The sequence below is a fragment of the Anser cygnoides genome, chromosome 34, assembly GCF_040182565.1.
Source record: "Anser cygnoides isolate HZ-2024a breed goose chromosome 34, Taihu_goose_T2T_genome, whole genome shotgun sequence".
Lineage (NCBI taxonomy): Eukaryota > Metazoa > Chordata > Aves > Anseriformes > Anatidae > Anser > Anser cygnoides.
The window spans coordinates 1119022-1145888 of NC_089906.1; the positions used below are offsets into that span (position 1 = coordinate 1119022).

Below are 26867 nucleotides of genomic sequence, written 5' to 3' on the forward strand. Positions count from 1 at the left end.
ACATCAGCTCCACACGTCCCCGTGTCACCTCCATGTGTCCCCACATGAGCTCGTTGTGCTCCCATGCCAGCCCCATGAGGTCCTGTGGAGGCTCCGTGTGGCCCCGTGTCAGTTCCATGGGGCCCTGTGTCACCTCCGGGTGGCCCCACACCAGCTCCATGTGTCCCCGTGACAGCTCCATGAGGCCCCATGGTGGTTCCGTGTGTCCCTGTGTCAGTTCCATGTGTCCCCAGATCAGCTCCACGTGTCCCCATGTCACCTCCATGAGGCCCCATGTTGGTTCCATGTGTTCCCATGACAGTTCCATGAGGCCCCGTGTTGGTTCCGTGTGTCCCTGTGTCACCTCCATGTGTCCTCACGTCAGCTCCACGTGTCCCTATGTCACCTCCATGAGGCCCTGTTTTGGTTCCGTGTGGCCCCGTGTCACCTCCGTGTGGTCCCGTGTCCATTCCATGTGCCCCCACACCAGCTCCATGTGTCCCCGTGTCAGCCCCGTGAGGCCCAGTGGTGGCTCCGTGTGTCCCGGTCTCAGTTCCGTGTGGCCCCGTGTCCACTCCATGAGGCCCAGGGGCAGATCCGTGTGGCTCCGTGTTGGTTCCGTGAGGCCCCGTGTCAGCTCCGTGTGGCTCCGTGTCAGTTCCACGAGACTCCATGTCACCGCCGTGTGATCCCATGACAGTTCCGTGAGGCTCCGTGTCGGTTCCGTGAGGCTCTGTGCCCACTCCGTGTGTCCCCGTGACACCTCCCCGTGTCCCCGTGTCAGCTCCGTGTGTCCCCGTGTCAGTTCCATGAAGCTCCGTGCCCACTCCATGTGGCCCCGTGTCAGCTCCGTGTGTCCCCGTGTCGGTTCCGTGAGGCTCCGTGCCCACTCCGTGTGGCCCCGTGACACCTCCCCGTGTCCCCGTGTCGGTTCCGTGAGGCTCCGTGCCCACTCCGTGTGGCCCCGCGTCCTCTCCCCGTGTCCCCGGGGGGCTCCCCGGGGGCCGCCCCCAGCCCAGCACCTCCTCGGGGGTGGGCAGAAAATGGCGCTCGTAGCCCGACCCCGCCGGGGGGCTCCCGGACACCCCTGGGGGGGCCCGCGCCCGTCCCGGCACCCACGTCCGTCCCGGTGTCCGTCCCGGTGTCCGTCCCGGTGTCCGTCCCCGTGTCCGTCCCCGTGTCCGTCCCCGTGTCCGTGGCCGTCCCCAGCACCGTCAGCGCCAGCAGCGGCTCCTCGGGGCCGGGGCCAGGATCGGGCCCCCCCGGTGCCCCCCCGGTGCCCCCCAGCTGGGCGGCGCGGCTGCGCCCGGGGTTGGGGACGGGCTCCCAGCACCAGGGGGGCAGCGCCCGGCGGCACCTGGGGGGGGGGGTCAGGGGGCGTTAATTGCACCTGCTAATTAACCACCCCCCAGTAATTAAGCGCCCCCCACTCGTTAACCACCCCCTCGTTCATTAACTGCCCCACCAGCCCCCCACCAGCCCCCCAACGCTTATTAACTTATCTCCCATTGATTACCCCGATAACAACCCTCCCACCCATTAATTACCACCACCATTAATTACCCCCATAATGCTCCCAGCCCTAATTAGCGTTAATTACCCCCCCTTGGCCTTTCTTGCCACCGATGCCCCCCCCCCAGTCCTACCTGCCCCCAGGCGTGTGAATTAACCTGCTAGCGCCAATCAGGGCTCCGTTAGCATTAATTACCTCTTCATTAGCATTAATTACCTCTTCATTAGCATTAATTACCTCTTCATTACCATTAATTACCCCATTAGCATTAATTATTCCATTAGCATTAATTACCCCCGGAGCATTACCGAGCCTCTTACACCCCCCAACCTTTAGTTACCCCCCCAGCGGCCCTCTCCTCCCCGTTAGTTACCCCTCCTTGCCCCCCCGTTAATTACCGCTAATTACTGTTAATTAACGCTAATTACTGCTAATTGCTGCCCCCCCCCTCACCGCAGGCGCAGGCCCTGGGCCAGCACAGTGGCGGCGGCGATGGCGACGGCTCCGCACAGGACGGGGACCAGGGGGACGCCGCGGGGGGCCTGGGGGGGGGGCAGCGGCTGCAGCCAGGCGGGGGGGGCACCCCCATGCCCCCCCCCCAGAAGTGCCCCAAATTGGGGACCCCCCCCCCAAAAAAAAAAAAAAACTCACCGGTCTCGCGGACGACGGCCTCGGCCTCGGCGGCCCCCGACCCCCGGGTAGAGGCTGTGCACCCGCACGCGGTAGCGGCGCCCCCGCAGCGGGCCTGCGGTAACGGGGGGGGGCAAAGCCCCCCAGGTGTGAGGGACCCCCAGAGCCCCCCAGAGCCCCCCAGTGGGCCCAGGTACTGGGGTCCCCCCAGCGCACCCCAATACCGAGCCCCCCCCCACTGGACACAGGTACTGGGGCTCCCCCCCAATGCCCCCCCCCACTGTACCCAGATACTGGGGCCCCCCAATGCCCCCCCTCACTGTACCCAGGTATTGGGGTCCCCCAGCGCCCCCAATAGACCCAGGCATTGCCCCCCCATTGCCCCCCCCCCATCGTACCCCAATATTAATCCCCCCAACCCCAGGCATCCCCCGGTGCCCCCCCAGCGAACCCCCATATCGAGGCCCCCCTAAAGTCCCCCCCACTGGACCCAAGCATTGGGGCCCCCCAGTGCCCCCCCGTTGCACCCTGATATCGAGGTGCCCCCCATTGCCCCCCCAAGAGACCCCAGTTTATCGCCCCCATTGCCCCCCCCAACATTGCACCCCAATATTGAGCCCCCCAATGCCCCCCCAGACCCCAGTATCCCCCAGTGCCCCCCTCCCAGTGCCCCCCCAGCCCCCAGTGCCCCCCCCATTGTTGCTGCCCCCCCCCCCAAAAAAGCAGCACCTTGCCCCCCCCCCCACCTTTTAGCAGGGCGCTGTGTGTCCCGGGGGGCAGCGGAGCCACTCGGGGCCCCCCCCGGCCCCCACCTCCGCCCACTCCACCACGTGGCTGGGGGCCGGGGGGGGCCGCGGGGGGTCCTGGGGGGCCCGGGGGGCGCCTCCCACCACACCCACAGCGCCAGCCCCGGTGCTGGCTGCACCCGGAGCCCCCGGGGGGCGGCAGGTCTGGGGGGGGGCAAGGAATGGGTCGGGGGGGGCATAGGGGTCTGGGGGGGGGCATAGGGGGTCTGGGGGGGACAGGTGGTGCTGGGGGTCCGGGGGGGCATGGAATGGGTCATGGGGGGGCAGCAGGGGTCTGGGGGGGCAGGGGGTGCTGGGGGGGGACAGGGGGTGCTGGGGGTCCGGGGGGGGGCACGGAATGGGCTGGGGGGGGCATTGGGGGTCTTGGGGGGGACAGGGGGTGCTGGGGGTCCGGGGGGGGCACGGAATGGGCTGGGGGGGGCATCGGGGGTCTTGGGGGGAGACAGGGGGTGCTGGGGGTCCGGGGGGGCAAGGAATGGGTCATTGGGGGGGCAGCAGGGGTCTGCGGGGGGGGGGACTGGGAGCGATGGGGGTCCCGGGGGGCACACGGGGGTCCCTTTGAGGGGGGCCCCTTTGAGGGGGGGCTCAGGGTGCTGGGGGGGTCCTTTGGGTGCCAGGAGGGGGCCAGGGGGTTCCTTTAGGTGCTGGGGGGGGGACATTTGGGGGGGGGGCACGGGGGTCCTAAACCCAGCTTTGGGGGGGGGGATCCCATTGGGGGTCCCGGGGGGTCCCTTGAGGGCAGGGGGCTCCCGGGGGGGTCCTTGGATCCCGGGGGGGCCACGGAGGGGGGGAGCACGTATTTTTTTTTGGGGGGGGGGTCCCAACCTGTACGGTCGAAGCGGAGGCGGGCGGGGGCCGTGGGCCCGGGGGGCCCCAGGCGGTGAGGGAGGCGCCGACGGTGCCGGGGGGCAGGGGGCAGCGGCAGCAGGGGGCGCAGGAGCCGGGGGGGGCCCCGCAGCAGCTCCGCCGTCACCGCGCACCCGCGGCCCCCCCGCCGACGGGTCCTGAGGGACGCGCTCAGCCCCGTGCTCCCCGGGGCGGGGGGGCAGGTGCCCCAGACCCCCCCCCCCAAGTGACCGTGACCCCCCAGGTCCCCACGACCCCCCCCAGGTACCCGTGACCCCCTCCAACTGCCCACGACCCCTCCCAGTGCCCAGGACCCCCCCTCAGGTGCCCTCGACCCCCCAGGTACCCATGACCCCCCCCAGCTGCCCACGACCCCCCCCCATTGCCCAGGACCCCCTCCAGGTGCCCGTGACCCCCCCAGGTGCCCCAACCCCCCCAGGTGCCCCAGACCCCCCCAGATGCCTGTGACCCCCCGGTGCCCGTGACCCCCCCCCCCAGCTGTCCACGACCCCCCCAAGCGCCCAGGACACCCCCCCCCAGGTACCTGTGACCCCCCCCCCCCACGTGCCCCAACACCCCCCACATGCCCCAACCCCCCCCCCCCCCAGGTGCCCGTGCCCCCCCCCTCCCGGTGCCCCCCCTCACCTTCCAGAGCAGGACCAGGCCCCGCGCCCCCCTCGAGCTCCTCCACCTGGCGCCACACGGCCAGCGGCTCCTGGAGCGCTGCGGGGGGGGGGGCACGGGGCTGAATTTGTCCCCCCCCCCAAAGGAACCCCACATCTGACCCCCCCACACCCCACAGGGGACCCCCCAAGCGCCCCCCCCTCCCCAAAGGAACCCCGATGCCCCTCCCCCCACCAGGACCTCGGCGTCTGTGCCCCCCCCGCCCCATGGGGACCCCCCCCCCCCCCCCCCCCCATAGGAACCCCCATCCGTTCCCCCCTCTCCACGGGGACCCCACACGTGCCCCCCCCGCCCCACAGGGGACCCCTCCCCATCTGCCCCCCCCCCCCACAGGGGACCCCATATCTGCCCCCCTCCCATGGGGACCCCAAATCCCCCCCCCCCCAGAACCCCCCCATATGCCCCCCCCTCCCCATAGACCCCCCCCCCCGTGCTCCCCCCCCCGGTGCCCCCCCCCTCCCCCGGTGCCTCCCCCCATGCTCCCCCCCCGGTGCCCCCCCTCCCCATAGAACCCCCCCCCCCGTGCTCCCCCCCGGTGCCCCCCCTCCCCATAGAACCCCCCCCCCCGTGCTCCCCCCCCCGGTGCCCCCTCCCCATAGAACCCCCCCCCCCCATGCTCCCCCCCCCGGTGCCCCCCCTCCCCATAGAACCCCCCCCCCCCCGTGCTCCCCCCCGGTGCCCCCCCTCCCCATAGAACCCCCCCCCCGGTGCCCCCCCCCGACGCACCCCCCCGGGCAGGGTGAAGGTCCGGGGGGCTCCAGTCGCTCCAGAGCCCCCCCCGGCCCCCGCGCAGCGCCCCTGCACCTGGTGGGGCACCCCCGGCGCCAGCCCCCCAGCTCGAAACCCTCGGGCTCCAGGTCGGCCTCGGGGACCTGCGGGGGGGGGGGCATAATTAGGGACCCCCCCCCTTTTAATTAATTAATTATTTTGGGGGGGGGGGGGTCGGGGGGCACTCACCGGGGTCCAGGCGCTGTGGCCGTGGGGGCGCAGGCGCAGGGCGCAGCGGGGGGTCCCCGCCGCCCCCCCCCCAGTTTGGGGGCCACGACCAGCGCACCGAGGCCGGGGGGCCACGTCCACCTGCAGCCGGGGGGGGCGGCTTCACTGCGGGGGGGCACAGAAATTAGGGGGGGGACACGGACACGGCCACACGGCCCCGGCGCTGGGGTCACGCCGTGCGTGTGCCCCCCCAGAATAAAATAAAGTAGAATAAAATAGAATAGAATAGAATAGAATAGAATAGAATAGAATAGAATAGAATAGAATAGAATAGAATAGAATAGAATAGAATAGAATAGAATAGAATAGAATAGAATAGAATAGAATAGAATAGAATAGAATATTAATAGAATAATAGAATAGAACAGAACAGAATAGAGTATTAATAGAATAATAGAATAGAACAGAATAGAATAATAGAATAGAATAGAATATTAATCGAATAGAATAATAGAATAGAATAGAATAGAATAGAATAGAATAGAATATTAATAGGATAGGATAGGATAGGATAGGATAGGATAGGATAGAATAGAATAGAATAGAATAGAATAGAATAGAATAGAATAGAATAGAATAGAATAGAATAGAATAGAATAGAATAGAATAGAATAGAATAGAATAGAATAGAATAATAAAATGGAGTAGAATAGAATAAAATAGAATAATAATAGAATAGAATAATAGAATAGAATAGAATAATAAAATGGAGTAGAATAGAATAAAATAAAATAGAATAAAATGAAATAAAATAAAATAAAATAAATAAAATAAAATAAAATAAAATGAAAATAAAATAAAATAAAATAAAATAAAATAAAATAAAAAGGAGAGAATAGAATAGAATAATAAAATAGAATGAATTAAAATAGAATAGAATAAATTTAAATGAAATAGAATAAAATAGAATAGAATAAAATAGAATAAACTAAAATTAAATAAATAAAATAGAACAGAATAGAATGAAATGAAATAAAATAAAATAAATAAAATAAAGAATAGAATAGAATAGAACAATAAAATAAAATAGAATAAAATAGAACAGAATAAAATAGAATAAAATAAAATAGAATAGAATGAAATAAAATTAAATAAAATAAATAAATAAAAAATAAAATGGAATGGAATAAAATAAAATAAAATAAAATAAAATAAAATAAGATAAGATAAAATGAAATAATAAAATAGAATAAACTAAAGTAGAATGAAATAAAAATGCCCCCCCCCGTACCGATGTGGTCCAGGGAGACGTTGAGGGGGGCCCCAGGCGCGCCCCCCGCCGCCTGCACCCACACGGCGTAGACGTCGCCGGCCGTCAGCTGCGCCCGCGGCACCAGCACCCAGCGGCGCCCGGGGGGCACCCGCCGCGCCCCCACCCCCCCCGCCTGGAAAAAGGCCGGGGGGGGTCACCGGGGTGCTCCCCATTTGGGTGCACCCCCCCCAATTTGGTCCCCCCTCCCCTTTTTGGTGCCTCCCCTCCCCTTTTGGTGCCCCCTGCCCCCCTTTTTGGTGCCCCCCCCCATTTGGGTGTCCCCCCCTTTTATTCCCCCCACCCCCCATTTTGGTGCCCCCCCATTTGGGTGCCCCCCTTTTGGTGCCCCCTCCCCCTTTTATTCTCCCCACCCCCTTTTTGGTGCCCCCCCATTTGGGTGCCCCCCCCCATTTTGGTGCCCCCCTTTGGTCCCCCCACCCCCTTTTCGGTGCCCCCCCATTTGGGTTCCCCCCCCCATTTTGGTGTCCCCCCCTTTTATTCCCCCCACCCCCATTCGGGTGTCCCCCCCATTTGGGTGCCCCCCATTTTGGTGTCCCCCCACCCCCCATTTTGGTGCCCCCCTTTGGTCCCCCCACCCTCCATTTTGGTGCCCCCCTTTGGTCCCCCCACACCCCTTTTCGGTGCCCCCCATTTGGGTTCCCCCACTTTTTGGTGCCCCCCTCCCCCTTTTATTCTCCCCACCCCCCTTTTGGTGCCCCCCCATTTGGGTGCCCCCCCCATTTTGGTGTCCCCCCACCCTTTTATTCCCCCCACCCCCCATTTGGGTGCCCCCCCATTTGGGTGCCCCCCTTTTTGGTCCCCCCACCCTTTTATTCCCCCCACCCCCTTTTTTGGTGCCCCCCCATTTTGGTACCCCCTTGGTGCCTCCCCCCCTCCCCCCCCCCTTTTGGTGCCCCCCCCCCTTTTGGTGCCCCCCCCCTTTTGGTGCCCCCCCTTTCTGGTGCCCCCCCCTTTTGGTGCCCCCCCCATTTGGGTTCCCCCCCCTTTTGGTGCCCCCCTCCCCCTTTTATTCCCCCCACCCCCTTTTTGGTGCCCCCCCCATTTGGGTGCCCCCCCTTTGGTGTCCCCCCCCCCCCATTTTGGAGCCCCCCCCCCATTTTGGTACCCCCCTTTTTGGTGCCTCCCCCCTCCCCCCACCCTTTTGGTGCCCCCCCCCCCTTGGTGCCCCCCCCCTTTTGGTGCCCCCCCTTTCTGGTGCCCCTCCCCCCTTTTTGGTGCCCCCCCATTTGGGTGCCCCCCATTTGGGTGCCCCCCTTTGGTGTCCCCCCCCCATTTTGGAGCCCCCCCCCCCCCCAATACTCACAGGTGGACGCTGCGGTAGCGCAGCTCGAGGGGCCGGGGGGGCCGCGCCCCCCCAGCTGCAGTTCATCCCCCCCGGGGGTCCCGGCGGACGCAGCTCAGCCGGGGGGGGGGCCGAGGGGCTGGGGGGGGCTCCTCCTCCGCTCCCCCCCTCGTCCCCCCAGCCCGAGCCGGGGGGGGCCCACCACGCGTCCTGCCCCCCCCCCGGGGCCGGCGGCCGCCAGCAGCAGCAGGCAGAGCCCCGCGGCCCCCCCGCGCCCCCCCCCATGGCACCGCCGCACCTGTGGGACCCGGCCCCAAAAGGGCCCCGAATGATGCCAAAAAGATCCCAAAAGACCCCAAAAGGGCCCCCAAAAGACCCCAAAAGGCCCCAAATGACACCAAAACGACCCCAAAGGACACCAAAGGACCCCAAATGACACCAAAAGGACCCCAAAAACACCCCAAAGGGGCCCGAATGACACCAAAAAGACCCCAAAAGGACCCCCAAAAGACACCAAAACGACCCCAAAAGGACCCCAAAAGGCCCCCAAAAACCCCAAAAGGGACCCCAAAAGGACCCCAAAAGGGCCCCAAATGACACCAAAAGGACCCCAAAAACACCCCAAAAGGGCCCCGAATGACACCAAAAAGACCCCAAAAAGACCCCAAAGGGCCCCAAATGACCCCGAAAAGACCAAAAGGATCCCCAAAAGACCCCAAATGACACCGAAAGGGCCCCAAAAGGGCCCCAAAAGACCCCAAAAGGCCCCAAAAGGGCCCCCAAAAGACCCCAAAGGGCCCCAAATGGCCCCTAAAAGACCCCAAAATGGCCCCAAAAGGGCCCCAAATGACCCTGAAAAGACCAAAAGGACCCCCAAAAGACCCCAAAGGACCCCAAAAACACTCCAAAGGACCCCAAAAGGACCCCCAAAGGACCCCAAAAACACCCCCAAAACACCCCCAAAACACCCCAAAGGGCCCCGGGAGCCACCCCTGACCCCCAGCCCCCCCCCCCCCATCCCAGATGTGTCCCCAAACCCACCCCAGACCCCCCCCTAAAAAGGTTCCGAGCCCTGACCCCAAAAAATGTCCCAGACCGGAGCGGGGCTCCAGGCACCACCCTGACCCCAAAATGTCCCCAAAGCCCGTTCTGTCCCCAAAACCCCATTTTGTCCCCAAAATGTCCCCAAAACCCATTTTGTCCCCAAACACGTCCCCAAAACCCATTTTGTCCCCAAACACGTCCCCAAACCCCATTTTGTCCCCAAAATGTCCCCAAAACCCCATTTTGTCCCCAAAACGTCCCCAAAACCCATTTTGTCCCCAAACACGTCCCCAAAGTGTCCCCAAAACCCCATTTGGTCCCCAAAATGTCCTCAAAACCCATTTTGTCCCCGAACATGTCCCCAAAATGTTCCCAAAACCCCATTTTGTCCCCAAATACACCCCCAAAATGTCCCCCAAACCCAATTTTGTCCCCAAAATGTCCCCAAACACGTCCCCAAACCCCGTTCTCGCCCTAGCCACATCCCCCAAACCCCGTTTCGTCCCCCAAAATGTCCCCAAACCCTGTTTCCAACCCAAACACGTCCCCAAAACCCCTCCCAGCCCTAACCCCATCCCCCAAAACCCCACTTTGTCCCCAAACGTGTCCCCAAACGTGTCCCCAAACCCCGTTTTGTTCCCCAAAATGCCCCAAAACCCCGTTTTGTCCCCGAACTCACCCCAAAACCCCACTTTGTCCCCAAACGTGTCCCCAAACGTGTCCCCAAACCCCGTTTTGTTCCCCAAAATGTCCCAAAACCCCGTTTTGTTCCCCAAAATGCCCCAAAACCCCGTTTTGTCCCAGAACTCACCCCAAAACCCCACTTTGTCCCCAAACGTGTCCCCAAACGTGTCCCCAAACCCCGTTTTGTTCCCCAAAATGCCCCAAAACCCCGTTTTGTCCCCGAACTCGCCCCAAAACCCCATTTTGTCCCCAAACTCGCCCCCAAACCCCGTTTTGTCCCCGAACTCACCCCAAAACCCCATTTTGTCCCCAAACGTGTCCCCAGACACGGCCCCAAACACGTCCCCAGCCCCCATTTTGTCCCCAACCCGTCCCCAACCCCCCCGACCCCATTTCCCCCCCCGACCCCGTCCCCGACCCCGTCCCCCCCCGCCCCGCGCAGGGCCCCACCTGCGCCCGCTGCCGCCGAGGAAGTGACTGAGGGCGCGACACCCCCGGGGCGACACCTCCGGCCCCCCCCCCGGCCCCCCCCCGGCCCCCGCCCACCGCGGGGGGGCCACGCATCCCGGCCCCATCTCTGTGCCCCCCCCCCCCCCCCAAAAAAAAATCCTCCCCCAGATTCTGTGCCCCCCCCTCCCGGCACCCCCATTTCTGGCCCCCCCCCCAAAAATGGCACCCCCTATTTCTGCCCCCCCCCCAAAACATTTCTGTGTCCCCCCCCGCCCCAAAATCCCTCCCATCTCTGTGCCCCCCCCCCCCCAGGCATCCCCGGCCCCATTTCTGTGCCCCCCCCCCCAGGCACCCCCAGCCCCATTTCTGTGTCCCCCCCCCGCCCCAAAATCCCTCCCATCTCTGTGCCCCCCCCCCCCCAGGCATCCCCGGCCCCATTTCTGTGCCCCCCCCAAAAAACCCCCCACCTCTGTGCCCCCCCCCAAAAACATTTCTGTGCCCCCTCCCCTGGAATCCCCCCCCGTTTCTGTGCCCCCCCCAAAATCCCCCCCACCTCTGTGCCCCCCCCCCCCCAAAAACATTTCTGTGCTCCCTCCCCAGGCATCCCCGGCCCCATTTCTGTGCCCCCCCAGGGCTGGAGGATTCAGAGGTTTCGGGGGGGGGCTGTGTGTGCCCTCCCCCTTAGGAGGGGCTGTGGGGCCGGGGGGGGGGCTCGGTGTCATCGTCACCTCCTGGAGGGGGGGCTCCGGGGGCAATGGCAGTGATGGGGGGGGGGGATTAAAATGGGGGGGTTGGGGGGAAATAACAATGGGGGGGGTGGGGGGCCATAACGGGGGGTTGGGGGGGTTATGACAATAGGGGGTTCGAGGGGGGGGCATGGACACCCCCAGGCCCAAACTGCCCCGTTCTGCCCCACAAGCAGCCCCCCCCCGCCCCACAGCCCCCCAGCCCCCCCCCCATTACCCCCCCCGTGCCCCCACCGGACCCCCATTATCCCCCTTATTGCCCCCCCGGACCCCCCATTACCCCCTGTGCCCCCCCCGAACCCCCAATTCCCGCCCATTCACCCCTGTGCCCCCCCACTACCCCCCAGGACCCCCCATTTCCCCCAGCCCCCCCAGGACCCCTCCATTACCCCCCCCCGGACCCCCCATTACCCCCATGCCCCCCCCAGACCCCCCTATTACCCCCATTACCCCCCTTGCCACCCCCATTACCTCCCAGGACCCCCCAGCCCCCCCCATTATTCCCCGGACCCCCCATTAACCCCCCCGTGCCCCCCGGACCCCCCCCATTACCCCCCCATGCCCCCCCGGACCCCCCCCCATTGCCCCCCGCCCCCCCCCCCACATGGCCGCCCCCTCCCCCCGGCCCCGGGGCAGGCCTCGAGGCCTCCCATGGCGCCCTAGGCCGCGTTGCCATGGTGACATCCCCCCCCCCCGGGCCTCGTGCTTCACGTGACGCCGTGACGTCATCCAGCAGCGCTGACGTCACGGGGGGCACCGCCCACCACCGGGGGGATACCGAAGTCAGCCTGGCGCTGACGTCACGCGGCCGTGACGCCTCGCTGCGGGACTCCATCCCCCGGCATGCCCCGCGGCGCGCCCCGCGCAGGCGCGGCCGTCTCGCCCCGCCCCCCTCCGACTGGCAGCCGCGCCGCCCAATCGCGCGCCGCCAGCTCCCCGCGCGACCACTCTCCCCGCCCCCTCAGGAAGCGCCGACGGACGCGCGGCTCGACGAATGGCCGCGCGGCGGGGCGGGGCCCGCGCCGAGCGACGCGGGCCTCGCCCAATCGGCGTGCGGCGGGCGAGGCGGGCGTCCAATCGGAGCTCGGGGGCGGGGCGCCGCGCCGCGGGCCCCGCCCGCCGCCGAGGCGGGTAGCAACAGTTGCCCCGGTGAGGGAACACGGAGGGCGCCATAGCCACGGTAGCCGTGGCGACCGCGCGCCCGGCAACAGCCCCCGCCGCAGGCCGCGGCCCCGGGCCCCGCCGCCCCCCGCCGCCGCCGCCGCCGGGCCCGGCCCGGAGAGGCCCCGCGGGACCCCGGCGGCGGCCCCCGGCAGGTGGGTGGGGGCAAGATGGCGGCGGGGGGGGGGGGGGGAGGGGGAAGGGGGGACGGGGGGGGACGGGGGTGGAGGGGGGGGGCGGCGCCGCCCGGGCCCGGCCGCGATCGGGATCTTGGGGGGCCCCAGGCCGCGGGGGGCGGGGCCTGCAGCGCGCCCCGGTGATTGGTGGGCGGGCGGGCCAATGGCGGGGGGCGGGGGCGGGGGGGCCAATGGCGGGAGGCGGCGGGGGCGGGGCGGGAGGGAGGGGAGGGGGAGGGGGAGCCCCGGGTGACGTCACGCGGTGATGTCACGGCGGCGTCACGCGGCGATGGCACGCGGCGGTGTCACGTGGTGATGTCACGTGGTGGCACGGCGTTGGGGCGGGGAGCGGGGAGCGGTGATGGCACGTGGTGGCGTCACGTGATGTCACGGGGTGCCGTCACACTGTGGGGTTGCTCTCTTGGCCCTCCTGATGTCACGTGGTGACGTCACAGGGTGATGTCCCATGACGTCACGGGATGGCACGTGGCGCTGTCACTCCGTGCCCTCGTGACGTCACACCTCCACCCAGCGGTGGTGCGGGGGGTGGGGAAATCCCGCTGTGATGTCACCGAAGGGAGGTGACGTCACCGAGCTGACATCATCCCCAGGGGCCTTCTGCGAGGCCAGGCCGTGACCTTTGACCTCGCCCTGTGACATCACCACGACATCACACCGTGACATCACTCCACAATTTCTTGCCATGATTTCACCCCATGACATCACACCGCAACATCACACCGTGACATCACACCACACCCTCACTTTGTGATGTTACCCGCATGACATCATACGGTGACATCACACAGTGACATCACACCACAACGTCATCCCATGACATCACCCCATGACATCACTTCACAACTTGTTGCCGTGACACCACACCATGACATTACCCTGTGATGTCACCCCATGACATCACGCTGTGACGTCACCCCACAACCTCACCCCGTGACGTCACCCCACGACGTCACACCACAACCTCACCCCATGATGTCACCCCATAACCTCACCCTCTGACGTCACCCCACGACATCACACTGTGACATCACCCCATGACATCACACCACAACCTCACCCCGTGACGTCACCGCATGACATCACGCGGTGACATCACCCCCAGCGGCCGCTCCCTGCCGCCCTCACTAACCCCCTGCCCCCCCCTTTTCTCTCCCCCCCCTTTTCTCCCCCCCCCCCCCCCCAGCCCCCAGCCCCCCCCCACCCCCCCCCCCCCCCCGCCATGGCGACCCCCGCCTACGTCTCGGAGCTGCAGGCGCAGCCGCAGGCGCCGCCCCCGGCGCCCCCCCCAGCAGCCGCCGCCGCAGCCGGGGGCGCCCCCGGCCCCGCCCCCCCTACGTGGCCGAGCTGCCGGGGGCCGCCGCCGCCGCCCCCCGCGCCCCCCGCCGCCGCCGCCCCCCACCGCCGCCGCCGCCCCCCCCGCAGTTCATCGTCGTCACCGTCTCAGGTGAGTGGGGGCGACCCCAAATCCGCGCGGTTTCACCCCAAAACGGGGGGGTGGCCCCCCCCGGCCTCCCCGCGGTGGGAGGGGGGGCGCAAGCGCTGCCCCCCCCCTCACAGCCAGCACCCCCCCCCCCAGAGGGCGCCCTGAGGCCCAGCGAGGCCGTGTCCGAGGGGAGCCCCGGCCCGCCGCCCCCGGGAGCGCGCAGGGGGTGCCGCAGGTGGGGGCCGCGCGGCGGGGGGGAAACGGGGGCAAATCGGGGGAAATCGGGCAAAAGGGGGCGAAGAGAGGGGGAAATGGGGAGAAATTGGGGCGAATCAGGCAAGGGGGGGGGAAGGGGGTAGTGGGAATGGGGCAATAAGGGGAGGAACAGGGCAAAACGGGGGGAAATCGGGAAAAGGGGGCAACAAGGGGGGGTATGGGGGGAAAATTGGGGGAATGGGGTAAAATGGGGCACAATGGGGCAAATCGGGGGGAAATGGGGCTGAAATGGGGCAACAAGGGGGCAACAACGGGGGGAACAAGGGGGGAAACGGGAAGAAATGGGGCAAAATGGGGGGAAATCGGGCAAAAGGGGGCAACAAGGGGGGGACAAGGGGTGAAATGGGGAGAAATGGGGCAAAATAGGGGAAATGGGGGGGGACAGGGTGGAATGGGGCAATAAGGGGGAAAAATGGGGCTGAAATGGGGCAACAAGGGGGAAATGGGGTAAAATGGGGGGAAACGGGGTAAAATGGGGCAAAATGGGGCTGAAATGGGGCAACAAGGGGGCAACAAGGGGGAATGGGGCAAAACGGGGTGAAATGGGGCAAAATGGGGTGAAATGGGGCAACAAGGGGGGAAACGGGGCAACAAGGGGGCAACAAGGGGGAAATGGGGCAAAACAGGGCTGAAATGGGGTGACGGGGGGGGAAGGGGGAGACAAGGGGCTAAAATTGGGCAACGGGGGGGGGTGAAACGGGGCCAAGGGGGCTGAAATGGGGCAAAAAGGGGGGGAATGGGGCAAAAGGGCGTCGAGACGGGGCAAAACAGGCTGAGGTGGGGCAAAAGGGGCTGAAACGGGGAAAGGGGGGGGGTGGGACGGGGGGAAATGGGGTAAAATGGGGAGGGGGGGGCGAGAAAGGGGGGCAAGAGGGGGGAAATGGGGGCAAAGGGGGGGATGGGGACAAGGGGAGGGGAAATGGGGGGCAAGAGGAGGGGATTGGGGGTGAGGGGAAGAAATGGGGGGGCGAGGAGGGCAATGGGGGGCCCAGGGTGGGCGCGGGGGGCCCCTCCCCACCTCCGCCCCCCCCCAGCGGCTGCTGGTGCAGGGCAGCGTCCAGGCCAAGCCGGCCGCCGTCTCCCCCCTGCAGATCAGCGGCGTCCAGGTCCCGCAGCAGGTAGGGACCCCCCGACAAACCCCCCCGTACTGACGACCCCCCTCCCGACACCGCGTGCCCCCCCCAGCCCCTGGAACCCGTGAAAACGGGGAGAAAAACCACAATTTTCTGCTGCCGGGGGGAAGGAAGTGAATGGGGGTGGGGTGGGGAGGGAGGGGGGGCATGGAGTGGTCCTGGGGGCTCCCATTTACTTGGGGGGCGTTTATTGGGGGGAGGTGTTTATTGGGGTGGGGGGCGTTAATTTGTGGTGGGGGGCGTTTATTTGGGGTGGGGGGGCATTAATTTGGGGTGGGTCCCCACGTCCCCCTCCCGTTCCCCTCCCACCCAGTGACCCCCCCCACCCTGAGGCCACAGCCTCTCCCCTCGGGAGCCCCCCCCGCCCCCAACCCCCCCAAACCCCCTCAAACCCCCCCCAAACCCCCCCCTCCCCCCCCCCGCAGCGCTCCCCGGTGCAGAGCAGCAGCTCGGCCGCCAAGCCCGGCGCGGTGCCGCCGCTGCAGGTCCACGGCGTGCAGGAGGTGAGCGGGGCTCTGGGGGGGTCCCTGCCCCATTTCGGTGCTCGGCGAGGGTCGGGGGGGGATGACACCCCTTAACCCCCCCCCACGTCGTTGTGCCCCCCCCCAGGTCCAGCAGCTGCAGCAGGTGCCGGTGCAGCACGTCTACCCGGGCCCCGTGCAGTACGTCGAGGGCTCCGACGCCTCCTACAGCGGCACCGCCATGTGAGACCCCCTCCTGCCGCCCCCAATTCCCCCCACCCCCCCAACCCCCCGATTCACCCCCCGTGCCCCCCCCCCACCCCTCTCCCCGCAGCCGCTCGGGCTCCTACCCCTACGCCGAGCCCCCGCTGTACGCCCCGCCCAGAACGCCGCCGGCGCCTACTACGAGGCCGGCGCGGCGCCGGTGCAGCCGAGCCCCCGCCACCTCGCAGGGGGCCGCCAGCAGCGCCCGGTGCCCATGTACGTCTCGGGGGGCAAATCATCGCCAGCCCCCCCGGCACGGCCGCCGCCGCCGCCGCCGCAGCGGGCACCGGCGGCGGCGGCCCCGGCGGCGGCGGCGGCGGGGGGCACGGGCGGCGGCACCTACGTGATCCAGGGGGTACATGCTGGGCGCCGCCGGGCAGTCCTACTCCCACACCACCCGCGCCGCCCGCCACGGTGAGGGGCTGGGGGGGGGGGGGGGGGCGGGGGGGGAAAAAGGGGGGGGGGGGGCGGGGGGGTTGGGGGGAAATCGGGGGTTTGGGGGAAATGGGGGGTTTGGGGAAAAAGGGAGGGGTGGGGGGAAGTTGGGGGTTTGGGGGGAAAGGGGGGGTGGGGGGGAAAAAGGGGGGTTGGGGGGAATTGGGGTTTGGGGGAAAGGGGGGGTGGGGGAAAGGGGGGGTTGGGGGGAAGTCGGGGGTTTGGGGAAAGCTGGGGGTTGGGGGGAAATTGGGGATTTGGGGGAAAAAGGGGGGGTTGGGGGGGAAGTTGGGGGTTTGGGGAAAAGGGGGGTTGGGGGGGGAAATTAGGGGTTTGGGGGAAAAAGGGGGGGGTTGGGGGAAGTTGGGGGTTTGGGGAAAAGGGGGGTGGGGGGGAAAAAGGGGGGTTGGGGGGAAATTGGGGGTTTGGGGGAAATTGGAGGTTTGGGGGAAAAGGGAGGGTGGGGGGAAATCGGGGGGTTTGGGGAAAAGGGGGGGGTTGGGGGGAAATTGGGGTTTGGGGAAAAGGGGGGGTTGGGGGAAGTCGGGGGTTTGGGGAAAAGGGGGGGGTTGGGGGGTCAGGGGTTTGGGGGAAATTGGGGGTTTGGGGAAAGCGGGGGGTTTGGGGAAAAAGGGGGGGTTGGGGGGAAATTGGGGGGTTGGGGGAAAAGGCGGGGGTTGGGGGGCAGGGGGTTGGGGGGAAATTGTGGGGGTTGGGGAAAAAGGGGGGTGTTGGGGGGGGAAATTGGGGGTTTGGGGAAAAAGGGGGGTTGGGGGAAATCAGGGTTTTGGGCAAAATGGGGGGTGGGGGGGTCAGGGAGTTGGGGGGGGCGGAGGGTTTGGGGGAAATCAGGGGTTTGGGGAAAAAGGGGGGGTTGGGGGGATCGGGGGAAATCGGGAGGTGGGGGGAAAGATGGGGGTTGGGGGGAAATTGGGAGGTTTGGGTAAAAAGGGGGGTGGGGGGGTCAGGGGGAAAAGGGGGTTTGGGGAAAAGGGGGGTGGGGGGAAATTGGGGGGCTTTGGGGAAAAAGAGGGGGATGGGGGGTCGGGGGGTGGGGGGAATTGGGGGTTTGGGGGAAATTGGGGGTTTGGGGGAAAAGGGGGGTTGGGGGAAATCAGGGTTTTGGGCAAAATGGGGGGTGGGGGGGTCAGGGAGTTGGGGGGGGCGGAGGGTTTGGGGGAAATCAGGGGTTTGGGGAAAAAGGGGGGGTTGGGGGGATCGGGGGAAATCGGGAGGTGGGGGAAAGATGGGGGTTGGGGGGAAATTGGGAGGTTTGGGTAAAAAGGGGGGTGGGGGGGGTCAGGGGGGAAAGGGGTTTGGGGAAAAGGGGGGGTGGGGGGAAATTGGGGATTTGGGGAAAAGGGGGGGGTGGGGGGGTCAGGGGGAAATCGGGAGGTGGGGGAAAGATGGGGGTTGGGGGGGAAAAAGGGGGGTTGGAGGGGGTCAGGGGGTTGGGGGAAAATCGGGGGTTTGGGGAAAGCGGGGGGGTTGGGGGAAAAAGGGGGGTGGGGGGGCAGGGGTTGGGGGGAAATCGGGGGTTTGGGGAAATCAGGGTTTTGGGCAAAATGGGGGGGTTGGGGGGTCAGGGAGTTGGGGGGGGCGGAGGGTTTGGGGGGAAATCGGGGGGTTGGGGAAAAGGGGGGATTGGGGGGGCTGGGGGAAATTGGGAGGAGGTGGGGGAAGGCTGGGGGTTGGGGGGAATTGGGGGGGTTGGGGGAGACGGGGGGTTTGGTGGGAAAATGTGGGGTGGGGGGATTGGGGGATTTGGGTGAATTGGGGGGTTGGGGGGAAAAAGGGGGTGGGGGGAAATGGAGGGGCTGGGGGGAAAATATGGAGTGGGGGGAATTGGGGGGTTGGGGGAAATCAGGGGACTTGGGGGAAATTGGGGGGTTGGGGAAAAACGGGGGGGTTGGGGGGAATTGGGGGGAAATGGGGGAGCCGAGCTGCTCGCGGGCGGCACGCGCGCTTCGGGGCAAAACCCCGGGGGTTTGGGCGCGTGGGGGGGGGGTTGGGGCGCGTGACGTTGGTGCGTGACGCCCCCCCCCCCTGCGCCCCCCCGCGCCCCCCAGGTGCAGTGGCTGCTGGACAACTACGAGACGGCGGAGGGGGTGAGCCTGCCGCGCAGCACGCTGTACTGCCACTACCTGCTGCACTGCCAGGAGCAGAAGCTGGAGCCCGTCAACGCCGCCTCCTTCGGCAAGCTCATCCGCTCCGTCTTCATGGGGCTGCGCACGCGCCGCCTGGGCACCAGGTGCGCCCCGCGGCCCCCCCGCCTCTGCTGCCCCCCCCCCGGCTCCGGGAACCCCCCCCCAAACCTTTCTGCCCCCCTCCACCCCCGATCCCAGGGGGAATGCCAAGTACCACTACCAAGTTACCCCCCCGCTCTGTTACCCCCGCCCCAAGGCTCTGTTACCCCGCCCCAAGGCTCTGTTACCCCCCCCCCCCCAGCTCTGTTACCCCCCTGGCTCTGTTAACCCCCCTGGCTCTGTTAACCCCCCGGCTCCAGGAACCCCCCCCCAAACCTTTCTGCCCCCCTTCCACCCCGATCCCAGGGGAAACTCCAAGTACCACTACCAAGTTACCCCCCAGCTCTGTTAACCCCCCCCCGGCTCTGTTATCCCCTGCTCCGGCTCTGTTACCCCCCCCCCAGCTCTGTTACCCCCCCCCGGCTCTATTACCCCCCCCAGCTCTGTTACCCCCCCCAAGGCTCTGTTAACCCCCCCCCCAAACCTTTCTGCCCCCCTTTCCACCCCGTTCCCAGGGGGAACTCCAACTACCACTACCAAGTTACCCCCCGGCTCTGTTAACCCCCACCCTTCTGGGAACCCCCCCAACATTTTTGCTCCCCCTTCCACCCCATTCCCAGGAGGAACTCCAAGTACCACTACCAAGTTACCCCCCCCAGCTCTGTTACCCCCCCCGGCTCTGTTAACCCTCCCCCGGCTCTGTTACCACCCCCCCGGCTCTGTTACCCCCCCCCAGCTCTGTTACCCCCCCCCGGCTCTGTTACCCCCCCCAGCTCTGTTAACGCCCCCCCGGCTCTGTTAACCACCCCCCCAAACCTTTCTGCCCCCTCTTCCACCCCGTTCCCAGGGGGAACTCCAAGTACCACTACCAAGTTACCCCCCCCGGCTCTGTTACCCCCCCGGGCTCTGTTAACCCCCCCGGCTCTGTTACCCCCCCAGCTCTGTTAACGCCCCCCGGCTCTGTTAACCCCCCCCAACGTTTTTGCCCCCCCCCCCGTTCCCAGGGGGAACTCCAAGTACCACTACCAAGTTACCCCCAGCTCTATTACCCCCCCCCGGCTCTGTTACCCCCCCCCCTCTGTTACCCCCCCCCAACGTTTTTGCCCCCCCCCATTCCCAGGGGGAACTCCAAGTACCACTACTACGGGCTGCGCATCAAGGCCAACTCGCCGCTGCTGCGCCTGATGGAGGACCAGCAGCACCTGGCCATGCGGCAGCAGCCCTTCTCCCAGAAGCAGAGGTAAAAATCCGCCCCCCGGACCCCCCCCCCCGCAGCACACCCCCCCCCACAACCCCCCCAACCCCCCCCCCCGCCCCCGCAGGCTGAAGCCCATCCAGAAGATGGAGGGGATGACCAACGGGGTGGCCGTGGGGCAGCAGCAGCCCGCGGGGCTCTCCGACATCAGCACGCAGGTGCAGCAGTACCAGCAGTTCCTGGGTAAGCCCCCCCGCCCCGTGTAACCCCCCCCACACCCCCCCGGCCCCTGTGACCCCCCCCCCACCCTCCTCGTCCCCGCAGGACGCCTCGCGGACCCTGGCTGAGTTCCCCGAGATCGACCTGCACGGGAAGGCGCTGCCCGAGGGCGCCTGCGCCGAGGACGTGAAGGCGTTCCAGCTGCTCTACCGCGAGCACTGCGAGGTGGGCGCCCCCCGGACCCCTCTGGACCCCCCCCCCCAGGGCCCCGCTGACGCCCCCCCGCCCTTCCCCAGGCCATCGTGGACGTGATGATCAACCTCCAGTTCACGCTGGTGGAGACGCTGTGGAAAACCTTCTGGCGGTACAACCTGAGCCAGCCCAGCGACGCCGCGCCCGTCGCAGTGTGAGTGGGGCGGGGGCTCAGGGGGCTCGGGGGGCCCGGTGCTGTTACCTGTCCTGATCCCGTCCCTGTCCTGATCCCGTCCCTGTCCTGATCCCGTCCCTGTCCTGATCCCGTCCCTGTGCCTGTGCTCGTCCCATCCCTGTCATCGTCCCTGTCCCCATCCTGATCCTGTCCCCACCCTAATCCTGTCCCTGTCCCGATCCCAACCCCATCCCCATCCTGATCCCAACCCCATCCCCATCCTGATCCCGTCCCCACGCTCGTCCCATCCCCGTCACCCTCCCCATCCCCATCCCGGTCCCAGCCCACCCCATCAGTGTCCCTGTCCTGGTCCTGATCCTGTCCCTGTCCCATCCCCGTCACCCTCCCTGATCCCGTCCCCACCCTAATCCTGTCCCTGTCCCGATCCCAACCCCATCCCCATCCTGATCCTGGCCCCATCCTGATCCCATCCCCATTCTCATTCCACCCCCGTCACCCTCCCCGATCCCGTCCCCACCCTAATCCTGTCCCTGTCCTGATCCCATCCCCATCCTGATCCCGGCTCCATCCTGATCCCGTCCCCATCCTCATTCCACCCCTGTCACCCTCCCCGATCCCGTCCCCACCCTAATCCTGTCCCTGTCCTGATCCCATCCCCATCCTGATCCCGGCTCCATCCTGATCCCGTCCCCATCCTCATTCCACCCCTGTCACCCTCCCCGATCCCGTCCCCACCCTAATCCTGTCCCTGTCCTGATCCCATCCCCATCCTGATCCCGGCTCCATCCTGATCCCGTCCCCATCCTCATTCCACCCCTGTCACCCTCCCCCGATCCCGTCCCCACCCTAATCCTGTCCCTGTCCTGATCCCATCCCCATCCTGATCCCGGCTCCATCCTGATCCCGTCCCCATCCTCATTCCACCCCTGTCACCCTCCCCGATCCCGTCCCCACCCTAATCCTGTCCCTGTCCTGATCCCGTTTCCCTCCCGCTCCCATCCCCTCCCTGATCCCATCCTGTCCCCATCACCCTCCCTGTCCCCATCCCGTCCTGATCCCGGTCCCCGTCACTGTCACGACTGCCCCCTGGAGCGCTACCTGTACTGCTGCCGGCGCTGGTGCCAGTGTCAGTACTGGTGCCAGTGCCAATACTGGTGCTAGTACTGGTGCCGGTACTGGTGCTGGTACTGGTGCTGGTGCCGGTACTGGTGCCGGTGACGCCGCGCCCCCGCAGGCACGACGAGGCGGAGAAGCGCCTGCCCAAGAGCTGCCTCGTCGTCCTGTCCAAGTACGAGCCCGTGCTCCGGTGGACGAAGGACTGCGACAACACGCTGTACCAGGGACTGGTGGAGATCCTCATCCCGGACGTCCTCCGGCCCATCCCCAGTGAGCCCCGGCTGCCCCCCCGGCCCCCCAACCCGTCCCGGCCCCCCCGTGCTCACCCCGTGCCCCCCCCAGGTGCCTTGACGCAAGCGATCCGAAATTTCGCCAAGAGTTTGGAGAGCTGGCTGACCAACGCCATGATGAACATCCCCGAGGAGATGGTCCGCGTGAAGGTGGGTGCCCGGGGGGGGGGGCGGGGGGGGTCCCGTGGCCGCGCTGACCCCCCCCTCACCCCCCCCGCCCCCCCGCAGGTGGCGGCAGCAAGTGCCTTTGCCCAGACGCTGCGGCGCTACACCTCCCTCAACCACCTGGCGCAGGCGGCGCGCGCGGTGCTGCAGAACACGGCGCAGATCAACCAGATGCTCAGCGACCTCAACCGCGTCGACTTCGCCAACGTCCAGGTCCCGGGGGGTCCCTGTGGGCTGGGGGGGTCCTTGTGGGCTGGGGGGGTCCCTGTGGACCTAGGGGGGTCCCAGCTGGCTGGGGGGTCCCTGTCTGTGTCCCCCTGTGCCCCCCAGCAGCAGCGTGGTTCCCTTGGCACACCACGGGGGTCCTAGGGGGGCCCTTGTAGGCTGGGGGGGGTCCTTACGGGCTGGGGGGTCCTTGTGGGCTGGGGGGGGTCCTTACGGGCTGGGGGGTCGCTGGGGGGTGTCCCTGTCTGTGTCCATGTGCCCCCCCAGCAGCAGCGTGGTTCCCTTGGCACACCACGGGGCTCCTAGGGGGCCTCTTGTGGGCTGGGGGGCTCTCACGGGCTGGGGGGGTCCTTGTGGGCTTGGGGGGTCCCTGTGAGTGGGGGGGTTTCCTGTCTGTGTCCCCACGTGCCCCCCCAGCAGCAGCAGCAGCGCAGTTCCCTCGGCACACGGCAGTGCTCCTGCGGGGGTCTGGGGAAGGGTCTGGGGGGGGGTCCCTGCAGGCTGGGGGGTCCCTGCAGGCTGGGGGGGTCCTTGTGGGCTGGGGGTCCTTGTGGGCTGTGGGGGGGTCCCTGTGGACCGGGGGGGCGTTCCTGTGGGACCGGGGGGGTCCCTGCACCCCCAGCAGCAGCAGCAGCAGCAGCGGTTCCCTCGGCACACCGCGGCACTCCCGAGGGGGTCCGTAGAGGGGTCCTCGGGGGTCTCCCCACGGTGCTGACCCCCCCTGCGTTTTGCCGCCCCCCCCCCGCAGGAGCAGGCCTCGTGGGTGTGCCGGTGCGAGGACCGGGTGGTGCAGCGGCTGGAGCAGGACTTCAAGGCGACGCTGCAGCAGCAGAACTCGCTGGAGCAGTGGGCGGCCTGGCTCGACGCCGTCGTCGCCCGCGTCCTCAAACCCCACCAGGGCACCCCCGGCTTCCCCCGCGCCGCCAAGCTCTTCCTCCTCAAGTGGTCCTTCTACAGGTGGGCCCCCCCCGGGGAGACCCCCCTCCGGACCCAGGGAGACCCCCCCCAACCCAGGGAGACCCCCCAAACCCCGGGAGGCCCCCAACACCGGAGAGACCCCCCCAACCTGGGGAGACCACCCCCAACCCTGAGGAGACCCCCCGACCTCGGGGACAACCCCCCCAACCCCCAGAGGCCCCCCCAACCATGGGGAGATCCCCCCCCGACCCCAGGAGACACCCCCCGACCCTGGGGACAACCCCCCCCAACCCCAGGAGACCCCCCAGTCCTGGGAGGCCCCCCAACCCTGAGGAGACCGCCCCAACCCCGGGGAGACCCCCCTAATGCTGGGGAGACCACCCCCAATCCTGGGAGACCCCCCCCAAACCTGGGGAGACCCCTCCCAACCCCAGAAGACCCCCCCCGACCCCGGGAGACCCCCCCGACCCTGGGAGACCACCCCCAAACCCCAGGAGACCCCCCAAACCAGGGAGACCCCCCAACACCGAAGAGACCCCCCCAACCCGGGGAGACCTCCCCCTGACCCTGGGAGGCCTCCCCTAACGCTGGGGAGACCCCGCCCCGCCCCCGGGGAGGACCCCCCCAATCCGGGGAGGCCCCCAATCCGGGAGGCCCCCCCCGACCCTGGGCAGACCCCCGCAACCCCGGGAGACACCCCCAACCCCGAGGAGACCGTCCCAACCCCGGGGAGACCCCCCTAATGCCGGGGAGACCACCCCCCAATCCTGGGGACCCCCCCCCAAACCTGGGGAGACCCCCTCCCAACCCCAGAAGGCCCCCCCAACCCCAAGGAGACCCCCCCCCCAATCCCCGGGGAGACCTCCCCCGAACCCCTGGGAGACCCCCCCAACCCCGAGGAGACCCCCCCAATCCTGGGGTACCCCCCCCCAAACCCGAAGAGGACCCCCCCACCCCCAGGGAGACCCCCCCCAACCCCAGAAGGCCCCTCCAACCCCAAGGAGACCCCCCCCAACCCCAAGGAGACCCCCCCCAACCCCCGGGAGACCCCCCAACCCCTGGGGAGGCCCCCCCAATCCTGGGGTACCCCCCCCCCAAACCCGAAGAGACCCCCCCCCCAACACCAGGGAGACTGCCCCCGACCCCGGGGAGACCCCCCAACCCCCAGGAGGCCCCCCCCGGGCCCCGTGGGGGTGCTGACGGTGTGCCCCCCCCCCCAGCTCGATGGTGATCCGCGACCTGACCCTGCGCAGCGCCGCCAGCTTCGGCTCCTTCCACCTGATCCGGCTGCTGTACGACGAGTACATGTACTACCTGGTGGAGCACCGCGTGGCGCAGGCCCGCGGCCAGAGCCCCATCGCCGTCATGGGAGAGGTCAGGGGGGCCGGGGGGGCCGGGGGGGGCCGGGGGGCCGGGGGGCCGGGGGGCCGCCCGGAGCCTGACGGCCGCTCTGCCCCCAGTTCGCCAACCTGACGAGCTCCCTCAGCGCCCTGGACCCCGACAAAGGTAAGCGGGAGGGATGGGGAGCCCCGGCACGGTGCGCTGCTCGCCCTGGGGCGTTAACTCTGAGCCCTACTGATGGCTGCATGCTGCGTGCCTGTTAACTCTGAGCCCTACTGATGGCCGCTCGTTAACTCTGAGCCCTACTGGTGGCTGCATGCTGCTTGCCTGTTAACTCTGAGCCCTACTGATGGCTGCTCATTAACTCTGAAACCTACTGATGGCCGCTCGTTAACTCTGAGCCCTACTGATGGCCGCTCGTTAACTCTGAGCCCTACTGATGGCCGCTCGTTAACTCTGAAACCTACTGATGGCTGCTCGTTAACTCTGAAGCCAACTGATGGCTGCCAGCTGCATGCATGTTAACCATAAAACCTCCTGCTGGCTGCCTGTTAACTCTGAAGCCTACTGATGGCCGCTCGTTAACTCTCAGCCCTACTGATGGCTGTTCATTAACTCCGAGCCCTACTGATGGCCACTTGTTAATTCTGAGCCCTGCTGCTGGCTGCATGCTGCGTGCCTGTTAACTCTGAAGCCTACTGATGGCCGCTCATTAACTCTGAGCCCTACTGATGGCTGCTTGTTAACTCTGAAACCTCCTGCTGGCCGCTCGTTAACTCTGAGCCCTACTGATGGCCGCTCGTTAACTCTGAGCCCTACTGATGGCTGCATGTTAACTCTGAAACCTCCTGCTGGCCGCTCGTTAACTCTGAGCCCTACTGATGGCTGCTTGTTAACTCTGAAACCTACTGATGGCTGCTTGTTAACTCTGAGCCCTACTGATGGCCGCATGCTGTGTGTGTGTGTTAACCCTGAAACCTCCTGCTTGCTGCCTGTTAACTCTGAGCCCTACTGATGGCCGCTCGTTAACTCTGAAGCCAACTGATGGCCACCAGCTGCATGCACATTAACCATAAAACCTCCTGCTGGCTTCCTGTTAACTCTGAAGCCTACTGATGGCCGCTTGTTAACTCTGAAGCCTACTGATGGCCGCTCGTTAACTCCGAGCCCTCCCACTGGCCACCTGCTTGCCCCATTACTGGGCCTGGGCAGCAGGTTCCGGGCAGGTGGGGGGTGTCAGTGGCCGCCCCCACCCCACCTCTGCTGTTTCCCCCCCCAAGACGAGGAAGAAGAGGAAGAGGAGGAGAGCGACGAGGAGATGCCGCAGGAGATGGCGCTGGGCGCCGGGGAGGGGGCGGCGCTGCCCCCGGACCCCTGGAGCCCCCAGCCAAGCTGCCCCGCAGCGACGCGCGCGGCATCTTCGTCCAGGCCCTGCCCTCCAGCTAAGGGCCCCCCCCGGCCCCCCGCCTGGTAACCGCCCCGCTTGCACCCCCAGGCCCCCCCCCCCCCGTGTCGTCCACCCCCCCCGGCCCCACAGCCCCCCCGGGGATGGAGGGGGGCCCGGGGGGCCGCGGGAGTCGCTGAGCGGCGACAATGTGCCTTAAGCAACGCGCTGGGGGCGTGTGCCAAGCCCCCCCCCGGCCCCCCCCCCCCAAAGTTGGGGGGGGGGCAGCCCTGGGGGGGGGGGCACACCGGGGGGGACACCCGGGCCTTGGGGATTGTTGGGGGGGACACGGGGGGGGGGGGGGGGGGTCATCGCTAAAGGGAAGGGGCTGGGGACGGAGGTGTCCCCCTCTGTCACCCCCAGACCCTTCGGGGAGGGGATAAATGCCAGGGGGGGGCCAAAAATGCCCCCGGGGGGGGGGGGGGAGAAATTGCGGGAGGGGGCACGATGGAGCCCCCGGGGGTGGGAACCGCCCCCCCAGCACAAAATCGGGGCCCCCCCCGGGGGGATCACGCCCCCACATCCCCCCCCCCCCATCGCTGCTGCCCCCCCGAACCAGTGCCAAACGCCCCCCCCCCACCCCGCTGCCTTACGACGAGAAACCACCGTATGAAGGGGCCCCCCGGCCCCCCCCCGGCGGCCGCCGCGCTGCAGCCCCCCCCCCGCCCCCCCCCCGGTATTAGATATTCTAGTTTTCAATCAAATCTGTGCTTTTGTATGTCCCCCCCCCGCCCCCCCCCCCCCCCCCCCCGTCGTGCGCGTGGTGCTGCCGTCCGTGCGTCGTGTCCCGGGGTCCCCCCGCGCGCCCCCCCGAACCCCAAATTTCTTTCGTTTTTCTTTTTTTTTTTTGGGGGGGGGGGGGGGTCGGTGTTTATCGCAGAAATCAGCCTGGGTCTAAAAATCTCTATTTTGGGTCAATCTTTTCTTTTTTTTTGAGGGGGGGGGCGCGGGGGCCCCCGGGCCGTGTGTCGTGTCCGCGTGCCGGAGCTGTTTTCTACCTTTTGTAGTTTCGTAACCGGAATAAATCCTCGGGGTCT

General features: G+C 66.7%; 1 protein-coding gene and 3 long non-coding RNA genes across 6 annotated transcripts; 1 reads left to right on the forward strand and 3 right to left on the reverse strand.

The window, feature by feature from the left end:
- Positions 1-2996: 2996 nt before the first annotated feature.
- On the reverse strand, positions 2997-4508 carry LOC136788259 (uncharacterized). Its single transcript, XR_010827141.1, has 3 exons — positions 4420-4508; positions 3754-3932; positions 2997-3072 (listed from the first exon to the last, which is right to left on the reverse strand). It is a non-coding gene; the product is annotated as an uncharacterized lncRNA (long non-coding RNA).
- A 678-nt stretch (positions 4509-5186) lies between these two features.
- Positions 5187-6831, reverse strand: LOC136788216 (uncharacterized). The gene is made up of 3 exons (XR_010827136.1): positions 6686-6831; positions 5416-5559; positions 5187-5330 (listed from the first exon to the last, which is right to left on the reverse strand). It is a non-coding gene; the product is annotated as an uncharacterized lncRNA (long non-coding RNA).
- Positions 6832-11776: 4945 nt separating this feature from the next.
- On the forward strand, positions 11777-25847 carry RFX1 (regulatory factor X1). Its single transcript, XM_066986404.1, is given in 24 exon segments — positions 11777-12249; positions 13581-13735; positions 13868-13999; positions 14948-15108; positions 15549-15626; positions 15733-15827; positions 15919-15958; positions 15961-16075; positions 16078-16165; positions 16167-16199; positions 16201-16256; positions 18345-18534; positions 19650-19769; positions 19852-19965; positions 20048-20168; positions 20240-20349; positions 21566-21717; positions 21790-21887; positions 21966-22115; positions 22876-23084; positions 24266-24419; positions 24506-24551; positions 25667-25756; positions 25759-25847. Coding segments are annotated over 24 exon segments (3054 nt in total). The 3' UTR covers positions 25833-25847.
- Positions 24696-25408, reverse strand: LOC136788264 (uncharacterized). 3 transcript variants are annotated; one of them, XR_010827145.1, is made up of 4 exons: positions 25365-25408; positions 25232-25291; positions 24850-24920; positions 24696-24819 (listed from the first exon to the last, which is right to left on the reverse strand). It is a non-coding gene; the product is annotated as an uncharacterized lncRNA (long non-coding RNA). The 3 variants fall into 3 exon arrangements; XR_010827144.1 differs by having other exon boundaries at positions 25232-25375; XR_010827146.1 differs by having other exon boundaries at positions 24814-24920.
- Positions 25848-26867: the final 1020 nt, after the last annotated feature.